Below are 25048 nucleotides of genomic sequence, written 5' to 3'. Positions count from 1 at the left end.
GAATATTTCAAGCAGACCATCACGGGCGATCTCCACGAGTCGGCAGTGACTGCGCAAGGGCAAAGAAAGACGGCAACCGGAGCGAAAGACGGAATCCAACACGAAAATAAATAAATTTAATACAATCCTCTCTCTTGACTCTCGAGTCTGTCGTCACTGTGCCGGCTTCCGCCGCTCGCGCGCGCGCGCACGTGCTACATACATGATCATTGTTGCTAGCAGAAGAAAGAGTGGTTATGGAATTAATTACTCCACCAGCTCTCAGAATCCGATCCTCCCTCTATCCACGAAGTGCTCCTCCCCGTCTCCCTCCTTTAAATCTCCTGAAGCCTTCTCTCTCCGTCGACTCTCGCCTCTTCCGATCCCCTCGCAGCCTTCGTCTCTTCAGGTGTCCTCTCTCCCCCGATCCCTGCTGCCATTCCGATCCGATGGGTTCTTTTTCTTGCCCAAAGTAGCAATTACAGAAAGAATTTGAGAGGAGAGCGAATTCTTGATTCGAGCAGTTTTTTGCGTGCAGGAGGTGGAGTTTGGGTCGTGGAGGCGGCGGTTTCGGGATGGACGGAGGGAGGGCCACCGCGGATGCCACATCCGGGCGGATGGTATTCGAGCCCATACTTGAAGAGGGGGTTTTCCGGTTCGATTGCTCGGGGAATGACAGAGATGTGGCGTTTCCGAGCATTTCTTTTGCTGACCCCAAGGCAAGGGAGACGCCGATCATGGTACATAGGGTGCCGGAGTATATCCCTATGTTTGAACGTGTTTATGGACAGCAGATGGTCAAGATTCAGGTTTGCTGTTGTTTCTTTCCGTGATTTTGATCTTTGTAGCTGAAATTATGTAGAGTTTAGCACTTGTTTGAACTTATATATGATGAGATTATCATGATGTGCAGTTTACTGGACAAATTGCTGTACTTAAATTGATTGATAATGTTGATCTTCGTTGACGATCATGGCTCATAAGTTGAAGTTAAGCTTCAGTATTGCCTATACATTTGGCACATCTGGCCATCCGGCACGGCAGCCTCCAAAATTCTAGGCATAGGGACGTGACATTTATCCTCAAAAAACATCTAGACACGAGGACATGACATACATATATGTATGTATAAGTAACTTGATATCCATATATTTATGCATATACCGTTGTTTTGTTGCTTAGCCTGATTTAAGATTACTTATGATGTGTTTAAATACTTACATTAATAGCTAACAATGATAACTTTATAGTAAAATCATAATGATACTTCACTTAGAATATCCATAAAATTGTAATAACTTTATATCAAAAACATGATGGCACTTTGCTTAAAGTGTCTAGCACTTGAAACTGGAGTCTCCTCCATGGCACTCCAAAAAAGTTTCAAGTGCCAGCACTTTTTTTCGTTGTCAACGAGATACTTCAGAGTGGAGTGTCTAGATGTGGCATGATCCATCTTGCAGCATCCCAAGGGTCCAAAAGTAATGACACTTAAGAAAACCAAAAATCGGAGTTTCTACGTAATATAATTAAGATAGGAAGGGTCTATAAGCTTTATAATAATTTGAAATCATACTTCTTTGAAATGAAGGGGAGAGGTGAATGTGCATATATCCACTTCTATTGTTTTTTCTTTTGTGTCTAAACTTATGCTTTGGTCATTCTGCTAATCCATAGAAAGTAGAATATATCTCTGCTATAAATTTTATTTGAAATTAATAATAATTTGCTTACCTCACTTATGTGAAACTTAACTATTTTAGTTATTTCTTTGGAGTTCTTATCTTTATGTTAACTTTTATGATATAAATGTTTTTGATATTATTATATAATATGCACCTTTTGTTGCACAGCTTCGTCCTGGATCATCTTTTTATGGAACTGGAGAAGTAAGTGGGCAGCTTGAGCGGACAGGCAAGCGGGTATGTCATCTATCCAGTTACCTATGGCATCTATGTTGTCCAATTACTTAACCCCCATGCTCATTTCAGATTTTTACATGGAACACGGATGCATGGGGTTTTGGTCCAGGAACCACATCCCTGTATCAGTCGCATCCTTGGGTTCTAGCTCTTCTACCAGATGGAAAGGCATTGGGTGTTCTTGCTGACACAACTCGGCGTTGTGAGGTTGGGCAAGATTCCTTCCTTCTGTAGATGGATCTTCCAGACTCATTCATGTTTTGGTTTCACCTCTAAAGTGATGCCGAATTCTATCAGTCTGGTGATCGAATTCTTTTTTGACAGGTTGACTTACGGGAAGATTCCACGATAAAGTTTATGGCCGCGGATGTTTACCCTGTGATTACATTTGGTCCATTTGAGACACCTACTGATGTCCTGATGTCACTGTCTCATGCAATTGGTTATTTTCTTAAAAGCATTTCCCAATTTTCTAGCTATCATTTAAAACACTCTAATCTATTTCATAGATTTGAATTTACGTGTTGTCTCTATTTGTATTTGTTGTGTACTTAGATTACTACATATCCGATTAAATGACAAGAAAAACTTGAATCCAGCAGGACATTTTTCGTGCTTATTTTTCATGTATAAACATATTTTTAAGGCCAAATGAAGTTTAATTTGTTGAATTAAATTAGTGATTTGATTGCTTTTCAGCATGTGTTTTAAATAGCGTCTTTGATAGCTTCTAGATCATAGAGCTAAATGCTCAAGAAAGTTGATTAGTGAACTTGCTGGTGAATAGAGTTGTGCAATATTATTATTCTAATTGTCCAATGAGAAATTTAACAACACAAGTAGGTTCCTCACACAAACCAGGGTGGTCCTAACTGAACTTTTTTAGGTGATCAACTTGAAATTGAAAATTAATGATCCCCTGTCATGTGGTGAAGACTGTGCAAGTGGGACATCAATAACTATGTCTAGCCAACATTAGATAATTATAATTATTGGAAGGCTTGTCACCAAATTCAGTAACGTGTTAATGGGAGGCCAATATCTGGATTCAACGAAAACTACATGATTTTGTATTGAACTCCACAACAGTGCAGTGGTTCATTGCAAGAACAATGGCTTAACATTAAAAGTTGAATATAATTATGGCCTCTCTCTTATGGCATTTACTGAACATACATAACTCCAATATATTTACATTGGGAGACTTTGGTAAACAAACAACAAAATATTCTATTTTTGTTATCAATTGTTTCTGAAAGTACCTAAATTATACTGGCAATTTTATGCAAAATTATATCTTTTCTTGTTTCCCTTTATGATGTCATTTGCATTGCTTCAGTGGCTTGATGTACATGCATTGCACGTACCATCCTCTAGTAGTTTCTACATTATGACATTCAACTATAACATATATAAGTATCTGAGGCAGCAGTTAGTATAAAAACCGAACATTATCAAATCATATAAGACTTGGCAATTTGCTCATGATAGTTGAAATTTCTCTTGTGATCTATATTGCTTTTACCATTACAATTTGGTTTCCATATCCATTCTTCTCCGTTAAAATTTTAGGAACTGTTTTTATGCCTCCAAAATGGTCACTTGGCTATCATCAATGTCGTTGGAGCTATGACTCTGCTGCAAAAGTTCTTGAGGTACTTTGATATTAATCACTTAACTTGCATATTGCTTCTTTTGTTTGCATTTTAAATCTTTTTTTTTTTTTTTTGGGTTTGCGAACTAGTTTAATTGTTTTCCTTTATGAAATCAGTAGCCCTTGGACCCTGGTATGGCCATAAAATTAAGTTTATTATAATAAATATGTGCTGGCTTTCGCTTCTGATGTTCATACTTTGGCTTTTTCCTGTTACAGATTGCTCGAACATTTCGAGAGAAACGCATACCTTGTGATGTCATATGGATGGACATTGACTATATGGATGGCTTTCGATGTTTTACATTTGACAAAGTATGTTCCTTCATACTAAGCCTGGATACAATATTCAGTCATTATTGTGCATCTCTATAGTCACCATAGGAGGTTTTATTTAGAGGCTTAATTTTTTTTGGTCATTTTAAGATCAGGCTTATGATGTGGCAGATATGAAACGAATAAGCTGCTTGTATCATAGTTCAAGTGGCTAGCAAATGGAGATTAAATACGACTAGACATCTAAATGCAAACAATAATCTCATTCATTATTTAGAAACGTGTTTCGTGTACATCCATGCGATGGATTTTTCATGTTTATGTGCATATGGATACATGTATATCATGCTGATGTTGGAGTTGTTTGTTTTCAAATGATGTTTTTAGTTATCGGATTGTTCTGGTCAGTAAGCTACGTATCATACTGTACCAGCAGGGTAATCAGTACCTGGTAGGGCCCCCTAAACTGAGTTTGGTGCCAAGGAATGTGCTATATTGACACTCGGTACGGGTTGTACCAGTTGGATTCCTGTATGGGCATCAGAATCAGTACTTCAAATTGTTTGTTACATCATGACAATATTGAACCTCATGGAAGATTAACACTTGCAATAATTGATATTTCAAGCAGTCTGATATCATGTATCATGCTGTATTTGATGTATTTTTGGTGTTTCATGTTTCTTGTATGTATGTGAAGGAAGGTGTTTTGGTTTACTGTGGATCACACTTGTGCAAAATAGGGATTTCATGTTGAGACTTCATGTACTAAACTCTTTTCTTGCATTTCTCCAACCAATGCAGCAATCAAACTGATCCCTTGCAGAGATAATCTCCTTGTCCTGGTGTACCAAAATTTTAGCATGAGGCAAAAATAAAACCTCAAGCATGCATTTCATTGACTAATTAGAGAGCAATGGAACATTTTTCAAAATACATGCTATAAATGCTGTAGAATAATTTTCTAGTTGTACTGAGATTTTCAAAATTGTTCTCATGGAATAAATACTAATCAGCCTTTATCCATCTTCTTCTGATTAGTAATCATAGCTGCATGATTGATCACTGATGCATGATGATATGCATGACAGGTGCCAAACTTTGTATTTGGCTATATGAGAAGTTTAGTAATCGTTGCAACCTTCTATTGAGATTTATCAGTTCTTTTCTTTCTTTCTTTCTTTTCTTTATTTCTTTTCTTTTTCTAACCTAACAATCTTTCAGGTATCAAATATTTGATTAAAAATCATAAGAATACCTGTCAAAGCTTGTTCTGACTATTTGGGAGTGGCTTTTTAATATGCATTTTCTGGGTCAAGTAAATACATATTTTTTTTGTAAAAAAAATCTTGAGAGCAGTATCAAGTGGCCATATCATAATTCCTTTTGGTCGGTTAGGTAATTTCTCTTGCTTCAGGAGCTAGTGAGCCCTACAGGGGACTAAAAATATCACTAGACCACTGTAACTCAAAGCTTGCTAATGCATGTTCACAAATTTTCAGGTTTGCTTTTACACCATATGAATGTTCATTGATTCTAGGATTTGTTTACTAGTCATTTATTCTTCCAATTTGAGGCAATTTATGTCTGTTTTTGTATTGCGGGTGCATAAAGAACTTGAGGATCTATTACATTGCCTGCACAAAGGGTGTAAAGAATAAAAGGTCTCATACACTTTTCCATATGAGCATATCTGCTCGCATATAGCTCTTATTTATGCTTAGATATGTTTTATTGTAGAACCTTATTAACTTTCTCATGTATTCTGTAGATTCAGGGTAATTTTCCAAATGCACAGATTTTAGTATTTGTTATTATTGCAGGAACGTTTCCCTGATCCAAAATCCATGGTAAACGACCTTCATGCCATTGGCTTCAGAGCAATCTGGATGCTTGATCCTGGGATTAAACATGAAAAGGGTTACTTTGTCTATGATAGTGGTTCTCAAAGTGATATCTGGATACAAAGAGCAGATGGGAAGCCTTTTGTTGGTAAGGTTTTCATTGAGTTTCGATATAAATTTGAGATTTGATGTTCATTATCCCTTTTCTTTGCTATTTTCAAGGGAAGGTGTGGCCCGGCCCTTGTGTTTTTCCTGATTTCACGCAAGAAAAAGCACGTTTCTGGTGGGCTAATTTAGTGAGGAACTTCATGGCTAATGGAGTCGATGGAATATGGAATGATATGAATGAGCCTGCTGTTTTCAAGGCAAATCTTAGAATAGTTAACTTTATATTTTGCACTTTCTGTTATTGGTGATTAAAACTAACATTCTTGATATGTAGACTGTAACAAAAACAATGCCAGAGAGCAACGTTCACAGAGGAGACATTGAACTTGGTGGTCGCCAAAATCACACTCATTATCACAATGTAAGTCCTCGAGCTAACATTTTTTCTGCTTTTATTGGTTATGCTAACATAAATTGCAGTTAATCATTTTGTTTTCTTGATTTAAAGTAAAACAAGGGGTTTATGAGCTATTAAATTCTTGTTATATGTGTTATGTTCTAATTCATAGTTATAGTTGGAATATCAAGTTCTAATTTTCATCTCCATACAGGTTTATGGCATGCTGATGGCAAGATCAACTTATGAGGGAATGAAAATGGCTAGTGGGACTAAACGACCATTTGTTCTCACCAGAGCCGGTTTCATAGGAAGTCAACGTTATGCTGCAACCTGGACTGGAGATAACCTATCAAACTGGGAGCACCTACATATGAGTATACCTATGGTGCTTCAATTGGTAAGTTGATGCTGCACAAAAAGCTACTGTTTATGCTAATATATGGTAGTATACTTGAAATAGAATTGAATAGCTTCAGCTACTATTAGAGGATTAAAAGTTACTCAGGACTATCTTCAGTCACTGGAGGTGGTTAAAGTATTTAGGTTAGAGACATCCATCCATTTGTTTAGGATCTTGTAAGTAAACGTATGAAACTAATAATACATTTCTGGCAATTGGCCATCTTATTCCAAAGTTTAATAGTATTTGGGAGAATTACATACTGCTATATGCAATTCTGTTGTTGTTTGAGTATCATGTACGAGATTTTGTAGGCGTTCTCTACTTTATATATGTTGTGCTTACATCATGGTGCATAGTAAAACTGCTTTCACTGTTTAACTTCGAAATGCAATCTGATAGTAAACCCATGTTTTAGACTGCCGGTCTGTCTATGAGGGTCTCTGCCATGCTATCATCTGCCTAAGTTCAAACCTTATGTTTGAGGGAGAGAAATAGTAAGTGCACCTTTCAGGATCAGGTTTGAACTTGTCAAATTTCACAAATGATAATAAAAAATCTTTAGTTGTATGGGTATTGCAGCCATCTATAATTCTGTATTACATATCACGTGCATCAGATGTCGTGGATTCGAGATGATGTTACATGGTAAGCGATCGCGTACTCCTTACGTTCCCATTATAAACCCCACTTGCAGTGTGCATTTCATTTTTGGCAGCATCATAACGTTTGATGGTCAAATTTCTTGTATCACGGTCTTCAATGATTTCAACTAATTATATGTTCTGTCACTCCCTCTTTCAAACATACGGTGCATGTTATGCAATAAGGCTAGTTAATACGCTGTAGCTTACTCCCTTTTGTCTTTGGCTTGAGACAAGCTATGATCTACCATGTGCTAGGCTCACAGAGATGACATGATTGACATTGAACATATGCCATTGTCCATATCATGGGTTGATTCTTGCTGTTTATTGAACTTTTATATTAGGTTTCTCTTCTTTTCTGTTTGTTTTCTTATCCTTCTTTATTTATGATGTGCCGATGCTTACAGGATGTCAAAAACAATGTAGATATAGTCTTGCCAGCTAACTTAAGAGTGTGTGTGTGTGTGTGTGTGTTTGTTGAAGTATTGCCTTAAAAAGACCTCAGTATATATACAAATAAAAAAACTTGAATACATCATCTGATTCTGTCCTGGAGCTAGAAATGTTATAATATGCTACCAAAGAGGTCTCCTTGTCATAAGTGCTATATGGCTCAACAAAGTAAACAGTTCTGTTCTCCTACTTGGTTTTTGAAGTAGAGATTTCCTGTCAATCATGAGTGTTTTCTAGTAGTATGAATTTTGAGGTGTGTTACCTCCACTTGTGCTCAAGATTTTGTTTTTGGGACAGGGGCTCAGTGGGCAGCCGTTGTCAGGACCAGATATTGGTGGATTCGCTGGAAATGCAACTCCAAAACTTTTTGGAAGATGGATGGCAGTAGGTGCTTTGTTTCCCTTTTGTCGTGGGCATTCTGAGTCTGGGACCATTGACCACGAACCATGGTCTTTTGGAGAAGAGGTATGTACTCATCCTTCAAATACCTTAAACCATCGGTTATTGTTGTATGATCATTTGGCTAAATAGTGAGATTCTAGAAAGTAAACATCGATCACTCATATTATTTTGAAATTATCGATAAACCGGAGTACATAATGAAAACCTTATCCAAAATGTTGGCTCTAGGATATGTAGAACTTAGATGCTTCTGGTGAAACTGAGAAGATTTGGGAGTTAGATTGCACTGACCTTTTTTTTTTTGTTTTTAATTCGATACTGCAACACTGGGAGCTTTTTGATTCATGTAAAAAGTGCAGTTGACCTACAATGCTGATTTATTAGCTAATATATACTACTAGTAGTAGTCTAATACTGTTGTACTGGTGTCATTATTATTTAGTTCCATTGGATTCTTGGATGCTACTTCTACCTTTTAAATACAAATGCGGGGATGCTGAAAAGAAAATAAGTACATTAATCTTCATACTTTTAGTAAACAGTGGGAGATCACCCCATCTATTGTTTTGTTGCTTTATGAAAATATAGCTCATCCATACCTTACAGCAAGCTTGCACTTTTTGATCACATACCTATCATGTTATTCTCTATGGCTGCATTCTTTTGTGAAATACTGGATCTTGTAGAAGAAATTTATTTGTATCACAGAGTACAAGGCAAATATATCCATTTCCAATTTGTGAAATTGTCTGCTCTATGGGCACCACTGATGTCTGCCCAACCATCATGAAAGGATGGATCGTTTGGCGTAATCAGCATCTGCTTATCAAAAACCCTTAATCTTAGATACTCCAGATATGGCCATTAGTGATAGTTACGGTCATTTATAAATATGAGGGACCTTAATAGTGAAAGCAGATCCAGAATGCTGTCAATATTTAGTTTGAATTGTGACTAGACCCTGGTATTGGTCATGCCAGGCTGAGCCAGAGCTGGGTATCAAGATAAAACCTACTGGCTTGAGCCCATCCTGCCTTGACCTCTCTAGTTTTCTAAGCCTGATTGTGCCCAGCTCAACCTGATAAGACCCTAACTCTAGTTTTGAGCGCAAGGCAGATGGGAGGGTGGATAGAGAGGGATTGGAGTGGAGGGAGGAGGGGGGATGGCTGATGGTGGGGTCAGGCACACTGAGAGTGGTGGTTGTGGGAGCAATATGTGTGTGTGTGTGTGAGAGAGAGAGGATTGATCAGTTAGAATTAAGGCTAATCCAAGAAAAAGTAGAAATACATTGTCCGTGGAATTTCTTTTACCGCTTTAATTAAGATGTAGATTTAATGGCAAAAAACTGGTTTGTTTCTGGGCCAAACATCAGCTCAAACATACAGTTTTATGTTTAACCAAGACTCTGGACTTGGATTTTGAGCTGCACTATCTAAAACCAAACCTGATATTAATTCAATTTACCAGAACCGAGCTTGTTTGGCAAAACTTTTTTAACTTGAAATGTGAAACTGTCATATGCTAAGGAAAAATTCAAATTGGTTCGGTTTTTATTTGATCAACCTGCAGCTGACCTGGTTAACACTGCATATAACATAAAAGAAAGTGATTCTAAATTGGTTTAGTTTTAATTTTGTCAACCCATACCTATCCCAGTTTGGACTCCATGTAGATTCCTATAGTAAGAAACCGATAAATCTGGATGTGGGGACCCGAATCTGACTTGGTTTTAAATTTATATATTTTTGCCAGACCCAGTTCTTAGTTAAAGATTGTATAGTTATATATTTTTTCCCTGGATTGAACCAAGTCAGCCAGGCAGGTCTGGTAAAAATTTGCGAACCCTAAGAATTACTGCTCCAAAAGATACAAAGAGCATTAGGATATTATGCAGTTGCCAGAAGCGCTTCTGCAGCTTCCTGTGAACCTAGATTTACTAATCACCTTAAGGTTGTTTGACATGCTAGCATCCTTGACAGTAAAGTTATTTGTTTATTCAAGGGGAACATAGGTCTTGTCATCTGTTCATTAAATTTCTGCACTCCTTTTTTTGATCATCTTCTTTTTCTGAAATGATTTTTACTCTAGATCTTTTTTGGATAGGTCACAGAGTTCGGACTTGACATTCTTTTTAAGTATATCTTAGCTTCTTTAATTGTATTACTATTTCATTTTATAGTGCGAAGAAGTATGCCGCCTTGCATTGATGAGGCGCTATCGGCTTATACCACACATATATACTCTTTTCTATATGGCTCATACAAAGGGAACTCCCGTTGCAGCTCCCACTTTTTTTGCTGGTATCCTCCTCTTCTTGGAAACCAATTTCTGTAGGCCATGGTTAGTGGAGGTCTTGATGCTCGGTTGGCTTATGCAGATCCACAAGATTCTCGTTTGAGGGCAGTTGAAAATTCCTTTCTGTTGGGACCACTTTTAATTTGTGCCAGGTATTACTTTCTTTGGATCCAAATATGTATTTTCTTCCTTTGGATCCTTAAATATTTTGGAAGAACAAAATGTGTGTTTTATAATGCTATATTCTTAATCATTTTTTTGTGTATACAGTAATAGAGTGCTATACTTTTTTCTAAAATTAGAAAACTTCTTTTCTAATATTTTTCATAATCTTGATGCATGGTCAACAGCACTGTACCTGAGCAATGTTCACATGAACTGTTACATGTGCTGCCAAAGGGAATCTGGTTGCGTTTTGATTTTGGTGATTCACATCCAGTAAGTTCATGTAATCCAAAAGATTTGCTTCGTAGTGGGGAAGAAATTGTTTTACTAACCTTTATTTGTATAAAAATTCAGGATTTGCCAACTTTCTATTTGCAAGGTGGTTCAATTATCCCTGTGGGTCCTCCTCTTCAACATGTCAGCGAGGCAAAACCAGCTGATGAGATATCACTCATTATTGCTTTAGACAAAGATGGTATATTGCTATCATCTGCTTTTGACACGATGTCTTTTGAATCCTAAATTTAGCTATTCCATTTTGAAACTAGGTCCAGCATAACTTTACCCATCCTAACCAGTTAATTCAAACCTGAGTTAAGATACTGTACCCGAACCAAATTGGGGAGGGGTTTGGATCATGTCGTGTTCTGGTTGGTTGCAACTGCATTGCCATGGTCATGATGTTTGGTACATTGATAATTGAATGTAAGAAAATTCAAATGCTGGGGTCTGGTCACTTGACTATAAAGACCAGCATAAACAATGAGCTAGGTGACTGGTATTGTTATAATGTTTCATGTCATAGGACAAGCATGGAGCCAAAAAAATTCATCTCGAATTAGACAAATTGGTGCTCCAGATTGACATTTGTGACCTATCCATATTCTTGGTTATGGAGGATCCTTGAAAGAGTCCACTATCCATCATCTGCAACATCCTTTTACAATGCTTCCTTTGAGTGACATTTTAATATAAATAAGCTGGTTTTGTTTTCCGGTGACTCCTCATTATGCAGGTCTTTATATGGATAATTGTTGAAATAAATATTCATTTGATGGACAGCGTTGCTAGAAGACTAAGAAGAGGAATGATGTTGGAAAATACTCAGTGCTCATCTTATGATATAATGGATAAACTATGGATTCCTTATTCCAAATTATACTTTTCCAGGGTTATATTATTGCTTCTTTTTAAGATTTGCGTGAATCTATTGTTGCTTGCTAGGGGTCCAAGTAATTCTCCTATACCTGGATCTGACCCATCCTTGAAGTATAAACCTGAAGGCAGGGCATGAGTCCTGCATAAACCTCATATTTGATCTGGTTAATTATGGATTTTGAAAAATTAGACCTGATCAGATCTGATAATGCACCCTCATTAGACCTGATTTTTATTAGTTAAAAGGTTTGTGCCTAGCCCCTAAAACTTTGGTGCGACATGGAGCTTATCTGAAAAGAGAACCAATTTGACTTGAATCGCCATTTGAACTTGTCAGATCTGGGTCAAGCTGGACTTAGGGCTATGCTTTATCTGATTGGTAGTTTGTGGTTACTTGGAGTAACAAACATGAATTTGCGAACAGTCACATCTGGATCAATGTGGGGCCAGCTGCTTGTGTCATCATGCAACAGTTCATGGTATCTAAGGTATGAAGCACAATAATGACCAACATATTTGGTGGGACAATGCACAATTGTGCTCATCTAATGATGTTGTTATGACATTCTGTAGCATTTCAGCACCTTGTATGATTATATGTTGGTGCTTCAAACTTTGATTGTGCATGCTAGTTGACCAAAATTGGCTTATTTTTCAGTTTAAGTTCTTTATATTTTCTTTTTCCTTCATGTGAAATCTTTTAAAATATACCATTGCCCCTCGGGCAAGAGGGTGGGGGTTCAATTCCTGCTGGAGTCAGCTCCACGGTAGTGTTAGGCTAGAAAAAGTGGGCCTTACCCCTCCTAGTCTTAAATAAGAAAATCTTGCAAAATATCTTTTCCCCCTTCCTTTTAGGTTCAGTCTTTTTTCCCGTTTACATTGATTGTCATTGCGCTAAAATCCACAAATCAATGAATTTCACAAGACTCATGAGAGAGAGAGAGAGAGAGAGAGAGAGAGAGAGAGAGTTTTCTACCAACTGCGTTTGCCAAACTATCCTGAAAAAGTATTAGGTATCTAGAGTTAAGAAATTATACCCTAATGGATCATAAATTAGATTTTCTTTTTCTGCACCATAACTGCAGTTCTCTTTCCCCAGGGAAAGCTGAAGGTGTTCTCTTCGAAGATGATGGTGATGGATATGAGTACACTCAAGGGAATTATCTCTTAACATATTATGTTGCCGAACTGCATTCTTCAATGCTGAAAGTTAAAGTATCCAAAACTGAAGGATCATGGAAGAGGCCTAAACGTGCTCTCCATGCACAAATACTGCTGGGAGGAGGTGCCATGGTATGTTTTCTATTCAGATGTTAAGTGATTTTAGATATGATAGTGATGTGAAATTTTGAGCTTTTCTTTAATTGTAAAATTCAGATTGATGCACGGGGTGTTGATGGAGAGGAACTACATATTACGATGCCTCCAGAATCGGAAGTGTCTAACTTGGTAGCAGCCAGTGAAAATCAGTACCAAACACTGTTGGGTAATGACTTCTCCATGATGCTGCCATATTTTTCTGTTCATGTTTTGAAGATTTAAAAAAGCATGTTGATGAAGTAGCTACTATCAGAATAAAAATATTAGTGGCTTGATGGCATTTGTTATTGTTATTCTCATAGGCACTCATGGGACTGATGCTGTTGCAGGTCATCAATTGTATGATTATTGTTTTAGTGTTTTGTGAAATCCATGTTCTCGTTGCTTGAAAATCCTCTTCCATCATGCCTAGTAACATTGGCTGCTAGACATCAGGTGCTTGGATTTTACCATGCAAAATTATACAGGATAGGGTTGTGGAGATTGGGGATCCTATGCGGTGATCTTTTGGGTATATACATTTTGCTCCGGTGATTTGCAACTATTTGTGTTTTACATAAGTTTCCCATCGAGTTGATTTGCATGCACTTCTGCTGTTGAAGTTGAAGATTAGCTTGTGATTGTTTAGTCGCCATGCTCATATGGTTAACTGATTGATGCAGAAAGGGCTAGGTGTATCCCAGATGTAGGTAGGTTTTCAGGACAAAAGGGAATTGAGCTCTCGAATACCCCCATTGAGCTAAAGAGTGGTGACTGGGTTCTTAAAGTGGTTCCTTGGATTGGGGGTCGAATTATCTCTATGACGCATCTTCCTTCTGGTAAGTTGTGCACTTACTATCTTTTTCTTCAAGCTAATAATAGTAAAAATATGTTATGGTATTTGCTTGATGTCACACCTGTTCTCCAAAGACTTTTGAATGTGGCGAATTTTTTTCCTCTTTGTTTTTTTCCTCAGGAATACAGTTCTGTTTGATTAGCTTTCAGTCTCTCTGAATGAGATACTTGAATTGCTTTTGAGTAGGGTGTAAAAGGAAACATAAGCAGTAGTGGTACATATGACTTATATGTATAAATGTGTTTTGTATGCATCCACCCAGTAAATTGATAGAAAATTGCTACAAGTGAGGTAACATTAGACCATTAAATTCAACAAAATCTTCACTATTAGTTAAGATAATATGCTTTTGTACATAAAGTTTGATATTAATAGAGATTTGGTCTACTTGCAAAACTTTCATAATTATATGATTAAAGTTTTAACAAATATATTGTCTTTAATGGCACTATACTTTACCATTTTTAATGTTAACTTTCGAAAGTTAGAAGGGTTGTTTTATGCTGTGTGGTATAACATCAGACACCCGAAAACTATTGAAGTACACAAGGTTTTGATAAGGGCTAAGGTTGTGGGTCAGGTATGGGTTGAGTTTACTTTTTTTCCTTTTTTGGTGAAAGGGTCGGGGGTTTTTTCATTCTGAATCAACTCAACCAGTTGCCACATTGCCATACTAAGACACAGAGGGAGATATTGGTACTTATCTATGCAAACTTAATTGGATTTTACTTTCTATAGAATGTTCTTTCTTTTATAGTTTAATTTAAATTTAAGGTTCAAGTTTTGTTTTGCAATTTTAAGGGAATTAGCAATGCATGTCCAAGCACGATTCAGATGCATGATGTTTTTGTAAGCACTAGACATGATTAAATGTTAAGAAATACTTGATTCATTATTTTACAGCAAACCCAGCATAAATTAAATGACTATATTCCTTTATTTATATCTGTACATCTTTAGTGTATGCTTGTTGGTTTCACTCTCTTGCACTTGAGCTTGTCAATACTTGGGGCGCTATGATATGGAATAATACGGTATATCTGCAACTGACATAGAACATGGTATGTTATAATTTAAATTTTTTAGTATGCTGATGCTGTTATACTTGGGCTAATTTATGGATTAAATAGAAAGTAAAAAATTTATAGACATCAAAGTCAATGTACCATTCCAAATTATTTCTAAAATGAAGCCTAATATCACATGTAGAAGATTAGCTTAGTTTATTGCTAATTTCTTTTTTATAATGGTCTCGGATGCACTGGTGCTTATCCCATGTCTTCAAGATACGCTTGTTAGATTTGTAAATGTGTAAACTGGTAGACAGGTTTTACTTAAATTGGAATTTGGTTGTGGTGTCATTAGGACTTACTTTGAAATTAGCTGCTCTGTTTGGATGATTTCTTTTAGGCACCCAATGGCTTCACAGCAGAGTTGAAGTTGATGGATACGAAGAATACAGTGGCACTGAATACCGGTCTGCTGGATGCTCAGAGGAATATACAGTTGTTGAGTAAGGCTATTGATGAACTCATATTTTATTTCTGTTAAGTAATAGCACACTTTGTGGCATTTGGTTCGGGTGGATTTTCGAGATCAATTAGTTGTATTTGCGAGAATTATCGGCATGAGCCTATTACAAAAGCTTTGACAGAAAAATATTTCAAATAACTGCTGCATCTTTGGTTATGATAGATGTTTCCCTTTATAATGAATAAATATAACAAAAAATTGTATTTGTAGGAGAAATCTTGAACAATCAGGAGAAGAGGAATCACTTTGCTTAGAAGGGGATATTGGTGGTGGGTTAATTATCCGGCGCCAGATATCTATTCCAGAAGATGATTCAAAGGTTGTCCGAATTGATTCTAGAATTATAGCCCAAAATGTGGGAGCTGGTTCTGGTGGATTTTCAAGGTTAGCAGTAACCATGTTTACTTATCAGGATTAATACTGTTGTTCCAAAAATCTCTCGAACCTGGTGACTCATTTCTGGAATAATGAGAATGTTCAGAAACTTAGTGCAAGCTATATCATTTTACATGAAGTGTGTTTTGATGCTCTCATTCAATTGTACAGGTTATTTAGTTCTGGAACTTTAGTTCTATAATCTGGGTTACCTAATTGCTGTCTGACAAGCTAGGTCCACAAAACTGTATATTCTTGTCCGCTAATAACTTGTTGAAGTCCTTTTGTTCTGAAGGTTGGTTTGTTTGCGCGTGCACCCAATGTTCACTCTCCTGCACCCGACTGAAGTTTTGGTTGTATTCAATTCCATTGATGGTTCAAAGCATGAAATAGGCCATGAATCTGGAGAGCAATCATTTGAGGGGAATCTCCTCCCAAATGGTAACACTTCTTCATCTTTTGACCTCTATGCTAACAGTGATGGTGTTCTGCAAATATAAGTTGACTTTTTTCTTCTTTCCACTTGCGTTCAGGGGAATGGATGCTGGTTGACAAATGTGCAGGACTGAGTCTGGTCAATCGCTTTGACCTAAGTCAGGTAAACAAATGCATGGTGCACTGGGGAACCGGAACAGCTAATCTAGAGTTGTGGTCTGTAGAGAGGCCAGTGTCTAAAGACAGCCCTTTGAGGATTTGTCATGAATATGAGGTGAAGCAAAATTTGTAACTCTCGATCATTGCTTCTTGTAGATCTGCGAGAAAAGATAGTACGATTTTTAATGGGATGATAAAGAAGGATTGTCTTGCATATGAGGTGAAGCAAAATATTTAACTATCAGTTATTGCTTCTTGTAGATCTGCGAGAAAAAGATGGTATGATTTTTAATGGGATGATAAAGAAGGATTTTTTTCAGTCTTTTAGAACTGTGTGAGTAATGATGGTATTTGAGGCTGCTTTTGGTGGAGGAGATAGGTGGAGAGATATCTTGCTAAACGCTCAAAACGGTTGAAGAATAACCTTATTTACCTAAGTGCAAAAGGTAAGAGAGAAGGGAAGGGATAATTCTTGTTGGGGGAAAAACCCCAAGTTATACTGTTGTGGAGGTGCTCGGCCGAAGGGTACTGGCCGGGAAGGCGCTCGGCCAAAGGGCGCCGACCCGAAGGATGCTCGGCTAGTAAGTGCCGAGCAGAAGGAGCGCCGAACGAAGAGAGCGCCAAGGAAAGGCACCCGACTAAAACGCCCAAGTACGGCTGCTCGGCTAGAAAGAGCCGACCAGAGGATGCCGACCAGAGATAGCGCCAAAGGGAGGCGCTCGGTTAGGAAGCGCTTGCTCAAAAGACGCCGACCAGGGATACAAGGCAACCCCGCCACAGGGCGCCCCATTGGGCGACCAGCTCGGCTCGGCACCTCTGCCGAGCCGATGCCTTAACCAAGCACTCAATCCTCCAAGGGATTTGACAACTCAACTACAACTTGCCGCCTGCCACATCTTTGAGCCATCAAAGCATGAGATCTCTGCAGGCGTTCGGCACGACTCGTCATTAATGCACGAGACCTCTTCAAGTCTCCGATGCACTCAGACATTTAATGAACACGGCTCAAGACGATCTCCGGATCGCTGGACCATTAGAGCGTATGGCCCTTCCTGACCGCCGGTTCATTCAGCAATTAATGCACTTACCATCCACGAACCCCAGGCCCACTAAGGCCGGCGGTTCAGCGACTCCAACAGGTCCGATCGACCGTGACAGCTCCCTGACTCCGGTCCGATCCGGCCTTATTCTCCACTACGCCATTAATGGGCCAAATCATGTCCAATTATTACAAAACAGGACAAACCTCCTGTCACCTCCCAGGTAACCAAAATCCTCCTATAAAAGAAAACCTGGGGGGAAGAGGGAGAGGAAGAACAAAAAACGGAAACAGATCCCCGGGACTGAACCCGCCGGGGAAGCACAGACACAATTGAGGATATCATCCTCTTCGTCTTCTTTATCTTATCCGAATGTTCTTGCTGTCTTCTCCATATACTCTCTTCCCTGCTCTCTCCACATACTTGCCCCCTCTGACTTAGGCATCGGAGGGCCGGCGCCGGGGAGCCCGGCCACCGGTTTTCCTTGCAGGACTTGCACACCCCCCGCGGCGGAGGACGCAGCCAGCCGGCGCACCGCCGCCCGCCTCCTACAGCAGCGGAGCTCCTCCTTCCCCGGCTTCACGGCGGCCCCCGGGTCCAATTTCCAGCAACAGTTGGCGCTAGAGGAAGGGTCCGAGTTCGCTACCATGAAGCTAAGAAGCAAAGGGGCTTCCAACGCCTCTCGACGTCCTCCACCAAGCCCAGAATGTTCCGTTCGGAACTCACCACCCCCGGTTGAGCCAGCACCTCAAGTTCAACCGGAACAATTTGATGCCCTGGTGCAGCAAGTGCAGGCGTTGGCTACCGCCGTCCAAAGCTTGCAACCCAGGGGCATTCCAGCAGCACCGCCTCCCCCGGCTCCAGTTCAACTGGAGCCCCCTACAAGCGGGCTTCCTCTTCGAGGTCAGGACTCTCAAGTCCAGGCCTCCCTCTGGAGAGAGCACCCTGTCAGAGATCACGGAGGCTGGCCACAGCCTTCAGAAGCTGAGTCGGTTCCAGGGCAACCTGCACCCGGAGGAACCGCTGTAGCGATCCTCCAGAATGATGAACTCGACAAGAAGGTCGAAAAGCTGGAGCGCCAAATCCAGGCACTCCACGGGAGAAAATCGGGACATAACGGCGACTTCGAGTTCAATACGAAGTCGCCCTTCTCTCCGGAGATTGAAGATGAACCGGTCCCACCACGGCTCAAGATGCCCCAGGTGGAGCCCTACAACGGCAAGGCTGATCCCCTGGACCACCTGGAGAGTTACCGGGTCTTAATGGCCCTACAAGGAGCCTCGGAGGCCATGATGTGCAAAGCTTTCCCGGCGACACTCCGAGGGCCAGCCCGGCTTTGGTTTACCGGGCTGAAGCCGAGTACTGTCTCTTCCTTTGAGCAGCTCGGCAGACAATTTGCTGGCAATTTTGCCGCCAGCCAGCCCCAGCGGCGGACATCTGACTCCCTCCTTGACATCAAACAAAAGGAGGGAGAATCCTTCAAGGAGTACTTGGACCGGTTCACCGCCGCAACATGGGAGGTCCGGGAGCTTGACCAGTCAATCGCCATGTCAGCATTGAAGACTGGAGCCCGGTCCTACAGATTCCTCTTCTCGATCGAGAAGAATTTCCCCACGGACCTCACCGAAATGTTCGCTCGGGCGCGGAAGTATGCCAAGGCAGAAGAGGCCGTGGCAGTTAGGCGGGGTGGAACCGAGCAGAACTCCAAGAAAAGACGCCGCGAGGAGCGCGGCCGACCCGGAAGCCCGTCTCCACGACGAGCTAAGAATCCGCCCCGCCCGAAGAGTCCACCCCGGTTGAGAGGACCGCCGCAGCAGAGGTCACTCCGCCCGAGGTTCCCACTGCAGGCCCGTGCACCTGAAAGGAGGTATGAAAAGTATACTCCCCTCAATGCTCCTCGGGCTGAAATCCTTATGGAGATTGAGAATCGGGGTTGCATCCGGCTCCCCCCTCCAAAGCCAGACACCAGAATCTGGCGTGATCTCCGGAAGTATTGCCGCTTTCACCGGGATCACGGCCATGATACCGAGGATTGTTATCAGCTCCGAAATGAGATCGAAGCACTCATTCGCCGAGGGGTGCTCGATCGGTTTGTGCAAGGCCGGCGTGAAGGGAAGAAGCCAGCCGAAGGAGCAGCACAGCCTGAAGGTTCCAATGCCAACAGGCCCATCGCCGGCATCATCAACACTATCCGAGGAGGGACCTCGGCTGGGGAAGCCTCAGGGGAAGGAGCCTCTTCGAAGCGCCCGCGCACCTCTGAAACCATCTCCTTCTCAGATGACGATCTAGAAGGAGTCGAAACTCCCCATGATGATGCCATGGTCATCTCCATGATCATAAATAAATTTGATGTAAAACGCGTCCTGGTTGATAATGGAAGCTCGGCGAATGTTTTGTATTTTGATGCTTATTGTAAAATGGGGATGACAAAAGAACAGCTACGGAGGATGAATGCTCCGTTAGTTGGATTCACTGGGGATTCAGTCCCAGTAGAGGGCGAGATCGACCTTCTGGTCACAGCCGGGCTCGCCCCTCGTGAAAGTACCGTGGGTATGAGCTTCCTTGTGATACGCCTGCCCTCGGTTTACAACGCCATCCTTGGAAGGCCAGGACTTAACGCCCTCCGAGCAGCGGTCTCAACTCACCACCTGCTGATGCGATTCCCCACCAGCCAGGGAATCGGTGAAGTCCGAGGAGACCAAATGGTGGCAAGACGATGCTACCTGGCGACCCACGAGGCAACGCGACCCTCCGAAGTGCCTGCCCCAGCGACCGACCAGCCCTCAGCCGAGGTTCTGGAGGCACGGGTCGACCCTCAGAAAGAGCGGGTAGAGCCCGGTGAGTTATTAACTCAGGTTCCTCTACGTGAGAACTCTCCTGAGCTAACCGTGCAGGTCGGCTCCGGCCTTGACGAGCACGCGAGGGGTCGCCTCGTCAACTTCCTGCGAGACAACATGGATGTTTTCGCATGGTCGCCTGCAGACATGCCGGGGATTGATCCAGAGATCATGGTCCAAACGGCTCCAAGTAAAGCCCACCAGCAAGCCCGTGCGGCAGAAGAAACGAGGCGCCGCCCCTGAACGACAGCAAGCAGCAGCCGAGGAGGTCAGCAAACTCCTTGAAGCTGGATTCATCCGAGAGATAGCTTACCCGGAGTGGCTCGCCAATGTGGTCCTCGTCAAGAAGGCCAACGGGAAGTGGCGTATGTACGTGGACTACACCGATCTGAATAAAGCCTGTCCAAAGGACAGTTTCCCACTTCCCAGCATCGACCAGCTCGTGGACTCCACTTCGGGTCACGAGCTACTGGCATTCATGGACGCCTTCTCCGGATACAACCAGATCCGCATGGCGCCAGAAGATGAGGAGAAGACAGCCTTCATCACCAATGGGGGAACCTACTGCTACAAAGTGATGCCATTCGGTCTAAAAAATGCCGGGGCGACTTATCAAAGGCTGGTCAGCCGGATCTTCAAAGACCAAATAGGCCGAAACATGGAGGTCTACGTGGATGACATGCTGGTAAAAAGCAAGGCGGCGCAAGACCACATAGCCGACCTCAACGAAGCATTCTCCACACTCCGAAAGTACCAGATGAAACTCAACCCAGCTAAATGTGCGTTCGGGGTCACCTCCGGCAAATTCCTCGGCTTCATCATTACACAACGAGGAATCGAGGCCAATCCAGAGAAGATCCGAGCCCTCCAAAGGATGACGCCTCCCAGGACGGTCAAGGAGGTACAGCGGCTCACGGGCTGAGTGGCAGCCCTCGGGAGGTTTATCTCCCGCTCAGCCGAGCGCTGCCTTCCATTCTTTGCAGCCCTCAAGAAGCCGAAGAACTTTTTGTGGTCGGACGAGTGCCAGCAATCTTTTGAAGAGCTTAAGCACCTGCTGGCTTTCCCTCCCCTACTCACGAAGCCTCAACAGGGTGAGCTCCTCTACTTGTATTTAGCTATCTCCCCTGTAGCAGTAAGCTCGGTCCTGGTCCGAGAGGAGGGAAAACTTCAGAAACCGGTGTATTACACCAGCCGGGTCTTAAGGGATGCTGAGACCCGATACTCCAAGCTTGAGAAGACCGCCTATGCTTTGGTCATCTCAGCTCGGAGGCTCCGACCCTACTTCCAAGCTCACACAGTGGCTGTGCTGACTGACCAGCCGAATCAAGCAGATCCTGCAGAGATCAGATCGTGCGGGTCGGATCACTAAATGGGCCATTGAGCTCGGGGAATTCGACATTGAATACCGGCCCAGACAGGCGATCAAAGCACAAGCACTCGCAGACTTTATAACCGAGTGCACCATACCAGATGAGGTCGAGCTTGAACCCGAGCCACCGCTGGAGCGGACCCCGAGTTTTACATGGGCTCTACATGTCGATGGCTCTTCAAACTCGGGGGGTAGTGGAGCAGGATTTATTCTTACCAGCCCGGAGGGGGTGGTCGCCGAGCAGGCCCTGCGCCTCGAGTTTCCTGCTTCCAATAACATGGCGGAGTATGAAGCGCTCGTCGCCGGGCTTAAGCTAGCCAAAGAGCTAGGAGTGAAGGACTTGAAGGCCTTCAGTGATTCTCAGCTCGTCGTCAACCAAATTGTGGGCGACTTCGAAGCCAGAGACCCGACCATGCAGAAGTATCTCCAGAAGGTACGGGATCTCGCCTCGACCTTGGACTCTTTCCACATTCAACATATTGCCAGGTCGGAGAATCTCAGGGCCGACCAGCTATCAAAGCTGGCGTCCTCTCGCATGAGCGAGCTTCCCAAAGAGGCAGTCCTGGAATATCTCCAAAAGCCCAGCACAGACGAGCCCGAGCAGACCCTCTGCATCGAGCTCGAGCCAAGCTGGATGGATGGACTCATCAGCTATCTGCAAGACGAAACCCTCCCAGCTGATGTACGAGAGGCTCGCCGAATCAAGCGCCTCGCCACCCGATACATACTATACGAGGGAAAGCTCTATCGGAAATCCTTCACCTCTCCCCTTCTCAGATGCCTTCGCCCAACGGAAGCTAATTATGCCCTGCGCGAAGTCCACGAAGGAATTTGTGGAAACCATCTGGGAGGACGAGCCTTGGCCCATAAAATTCTGCGCCAAGGATACTATTGGCCGACACTCCAGAAGGATGCTATGGATTTCGTCCAAAGATGCGACCGGTGCCAAAGGAACGCCAATGTTCAGCGCCGGCCCTCGGCTCCTTTGACTTCCATCAGCTCCCCTTGGCCTTTTGCCCAGTGGGGAATTGACATCCTCGGGCCATTTCCTCTGGCCACCGGGCAAAGGAAGTTCCTGGTCGTCTCCATCGACTACTTCACTAAGTGGGTGGAAGCTGAGCCCCTCGCCCGGATCACCGAGCAGAAGATGCGGGATTTCGTTTGGAAGTCCATCATTTGCAGATTTGGGCTCCCCCGCATCCTTATCTCTGACAACGGTCGCCAGTTCGACAACATCCATTTCAGAGAGTTCTGCTCCGAGCTTGGCATTGACCACCGCTTCACCTCGGTCGCGCATCCTCAGACAAACGGAGAAACCGAGGTAACAAATCGTACTATTTTGCAGGGTCTCAAAACCAGGCTCGACAAATCCAAAGGACAATGGGTCGAAGACCTATACAATGTCCTGTGGGCTTACCGGACTACGTTCCGCGTCCCCACCGGCGAGACTCCCTTCAACCTGACATATGGGACGGAGGCCGTCATTCCACTAGAGATTGGGCTCCCCTCTCCAAGAGTCGAGCACCACGATGCTAGCTCCAACTCTTCGCAGCTCAGAGGCAACCTCGACCTGATCGAGGAAACAAGAGAGGTCGCCCGAATACGTATGGCGAGGTACCAACAAAAGACAGCTCAGTACTACAACGCCAGGGTCAAAGTCAAATCTTTCAGACCAGGGGACCTTGTCCTAAGAAGAGCTGAAACCTCCCGACCAACTGAGCGAGGGAAGCTGGCCCCGAATTGGGAGGGACCATACCGAGTCACCCGCATTCGCCGACCCGGAGCTTATCAATTGGAGTCTCTAGATGGGACTCCCATTCCGCGGAGCTGGAGCTCTGAAAATCTCCGCGTGTACCACCAGTAGAACCCTAAGGGGTCCCTCATTATTCAACCATTAAATTTCATTCTATGAATTTCACTCTATGAATTTCATTTCACGATAAACTGATGGTTTGCGAACTTATTCCGAGCTCACCAATTTTCTTGATTAACTCATGGCATCAGGTTTATTCTTCCCTAACCACGGTTGGGATGCCCTGATACCTCGGGATGATGGAGTACCTGCGTGGACTCCCTAAAGATGTCCATGAGTTTATGGTGCGCTCTCCATCGACGAGCTCGGCTCATTCTCCTACCCTGGCCACGGTCAGGATGCCCCGAGACGTCGGGATGCCCCGGTTACCGGGAAGCTCGAGGCGTCGAGACATGAGTAGCGGTCCTCTCTGACCGGACGAGCTCGGCTCGTGCTCCATCGTTTATTGAGTAGCGGTCCTCTCTGACCGGACGAGCTCGGCTCGTGCTCCATCGTTTATTGAGTAGCGGTCCTCTCTGACCGGACGAGCTCGGCTCGTGCTCCATCGATTATTGAGTAGCGGTCCTCTCTGACCGGACGAGCTCGGCTCGTGCTCCACCGACTGTTGAATAGCGGTCCTCTGACCGGACGAGCTCGGCTCGTGCTCCTACCCCGACCTCGGCCGGGATGCCTCGAGACGTCGAGATGCCCCGGTTCATCGGGATGCCCCGATACGTTGGGATGTTGTCTTTATTGGCCAAACGAGCTCAGCTCATTCTTTATCGTCTTCAGCCAACGAGCTCAGCCCGCTCTTCTATTTTTGGATTTCTCTGCCGACGTCCCCAAAGAACGGAGTCCGAGCAGAGAAGTGTCTTCAGTCGCCTCGGCGCAAGGACGCACACGGTACAAGGTACCCATTCATTTAATGTCTTTACATTATTTTATTCTTGGACTTTTCTCTGCCGACGTCCCCAAAGAACGGAGTCCGAGCAGAGAAGCGTCTTCAGTCGCCTCGGCGCAAGGACGCACACGGTACAAGGTACCCATTCATTTAATGTCTTTACATTATTTTATTCTTGGACTTTTCTCTGCCGACGTCCCCAAAGAACGGAGTCCGAGCAGAGAAGCGTCTTCAGTCGCCTCGGCGCAATGACGCACACGGTACAAGGTACCCATTCATTTAATGTCTTTACATTCTCATTTATCTTTACTTGGATTCTTCTCTGCCGACGTCCCCAAAGAACGGACTCCGAGCAGAAAAAAGCGTCTTCAGTCGCCTTGGTGTAAGAACGCTCACAGCACCAGGACGATCGATGACTGAACTACTTCCTTCGCCCGAGCCAAAAAGCAGCTCGGACTCGGAAGTCGGGGGGTAGTGTTGGGGGAAAAACCCCAAGTTATACTGTTGTGGAGGTGCTCGGCCGAAGGGTACTGGCCGGGAAGGCGCTCGGCCAAAGGGCGCCGACCCGAAGGATGCTCGGCTAGTAAGTGCCGAGCAGAAGGAGCGCCGACCGAAGAGAGCGCCAAGGAAAGGCACCCGACTAAAACGCCCAAGTACGGCTGCTCGGCTAGAAAGAGCCGACCAGAGGATGCCGACCAGAGATAGCGCCAAAGGGAGGCGCTCGGTTAGGAAGCGCTTGCTCAAAAGAC

The 25048-nt window shown here is 43.3% G+C and overlaps 1 protein-coding gene across 11 annotated transcripts; it reads left to right on the top strand.

The window, feature by feature from the left end:
- Positions 1 to 141: 141 nt before the first annotated feature.
- Positions 142 to 16679, top strand: HGL1 (heteroglycan glucosidase 1). 11 transcript variants are annotated; one of them, XR_015976647.1, is made up of 26 exons: positions 149 to 388; positions 518 to 788; positions 1833 to 1901; positions 1971 to 2108; positions 2226 to 2343; positions 3474 to 3556; positions 3775 to 3870; positions 5655 to 5823; positions 5898 to 6040; positions 6118 to 6204; positions 6395 to 6580; positions 7981 to 8148; positions 10265 to 10385; positions 10463 to 10532; positions 10731 to 10818; positions 10900 to 11020; positions 12803 to 12996; positions 13081 to 13189; positions 13326 to 13362; positions 13452 to 13534; positions 13686 to 13841; positions 13979 to 14072; positions 15269 to 15371; positions 15602 to 15775; positions 16062 to 16207; positions 16300 to 16679. XR_015976647.1 is itself a non-coding variant. In XM_088718976.1 (25 exons), the coding sequence occupies exons 1-25, from the start codon at positions 237 to 239 to the stop codon at positions 16491 to 16493; spliced, it is 3276 nt and encodes a 1091-aa protein (XP_088575102.1). In that variant the 5' UTR covers positions 149 to 236; the 3' UTR covers positions 16494 to 16679. The 11 variants fall into 11 exon arrangements, 7 of the variants coding, with proteins under 7 accessions (XP_026656392.3, XP_088575102.1, XP_088575104.1 ...); XR_015976648.1 differs by lacking the exon at positions 13979 to 14072 and having other exon boundaries at positions 15242 to 15371; XM_088718976.1 differs by lacking the exon at positions 13979 to 14072.
- The last annotated feature ends 8369 nt before the right edge of the window (positions 16680 to 25048 follow it).

The sequence above is a fragment of the Phoenix dactylifera genome, chromosome 3, assembly GCF_051530095.1.
Source record: "Phoenix dactylifera cultivar Ajwa chromosome 3, Ajwa_hap1_PhDact_Kaust_v1.1, whole genome shotgun sequence".
Classification (NCBI taxonomy): Eukaryota; Viridiplantae; Streptophyta; class Magnoliopsida; order Arecales; family Arecaceae; genus Phoenix; species Phoenix dactylifera.
Note: the sequence above shows the minus strand (reverse complement) of the source record. Positions and strands in the feature narration are given on the sequence as shown.

Bases quoted from the DNA above. Each gene is read 5' to 3' on its own strand.
- HGL1 (XM_088718976.1), top strand. From the start codon at position 237: ATGGAATTAATTACTCCACCAGCTCTCAGAATCCGATCCTCCCTCTAT. The intron at 10,533-10,730 runs GTATTACTTTCT...CATGGTCAACAG, and splicing joins CCACTTTTAATTTGTGCCAG to CACTGTACCTGAGCAATGTT. The intron at 16,208-16,299 runs GTAACACTTCTT...ACTTGCGTTCAG, and splicing joins GGGGAATCTCCTCCCAAATG to GGGAATGGATGCTGGTTGAC.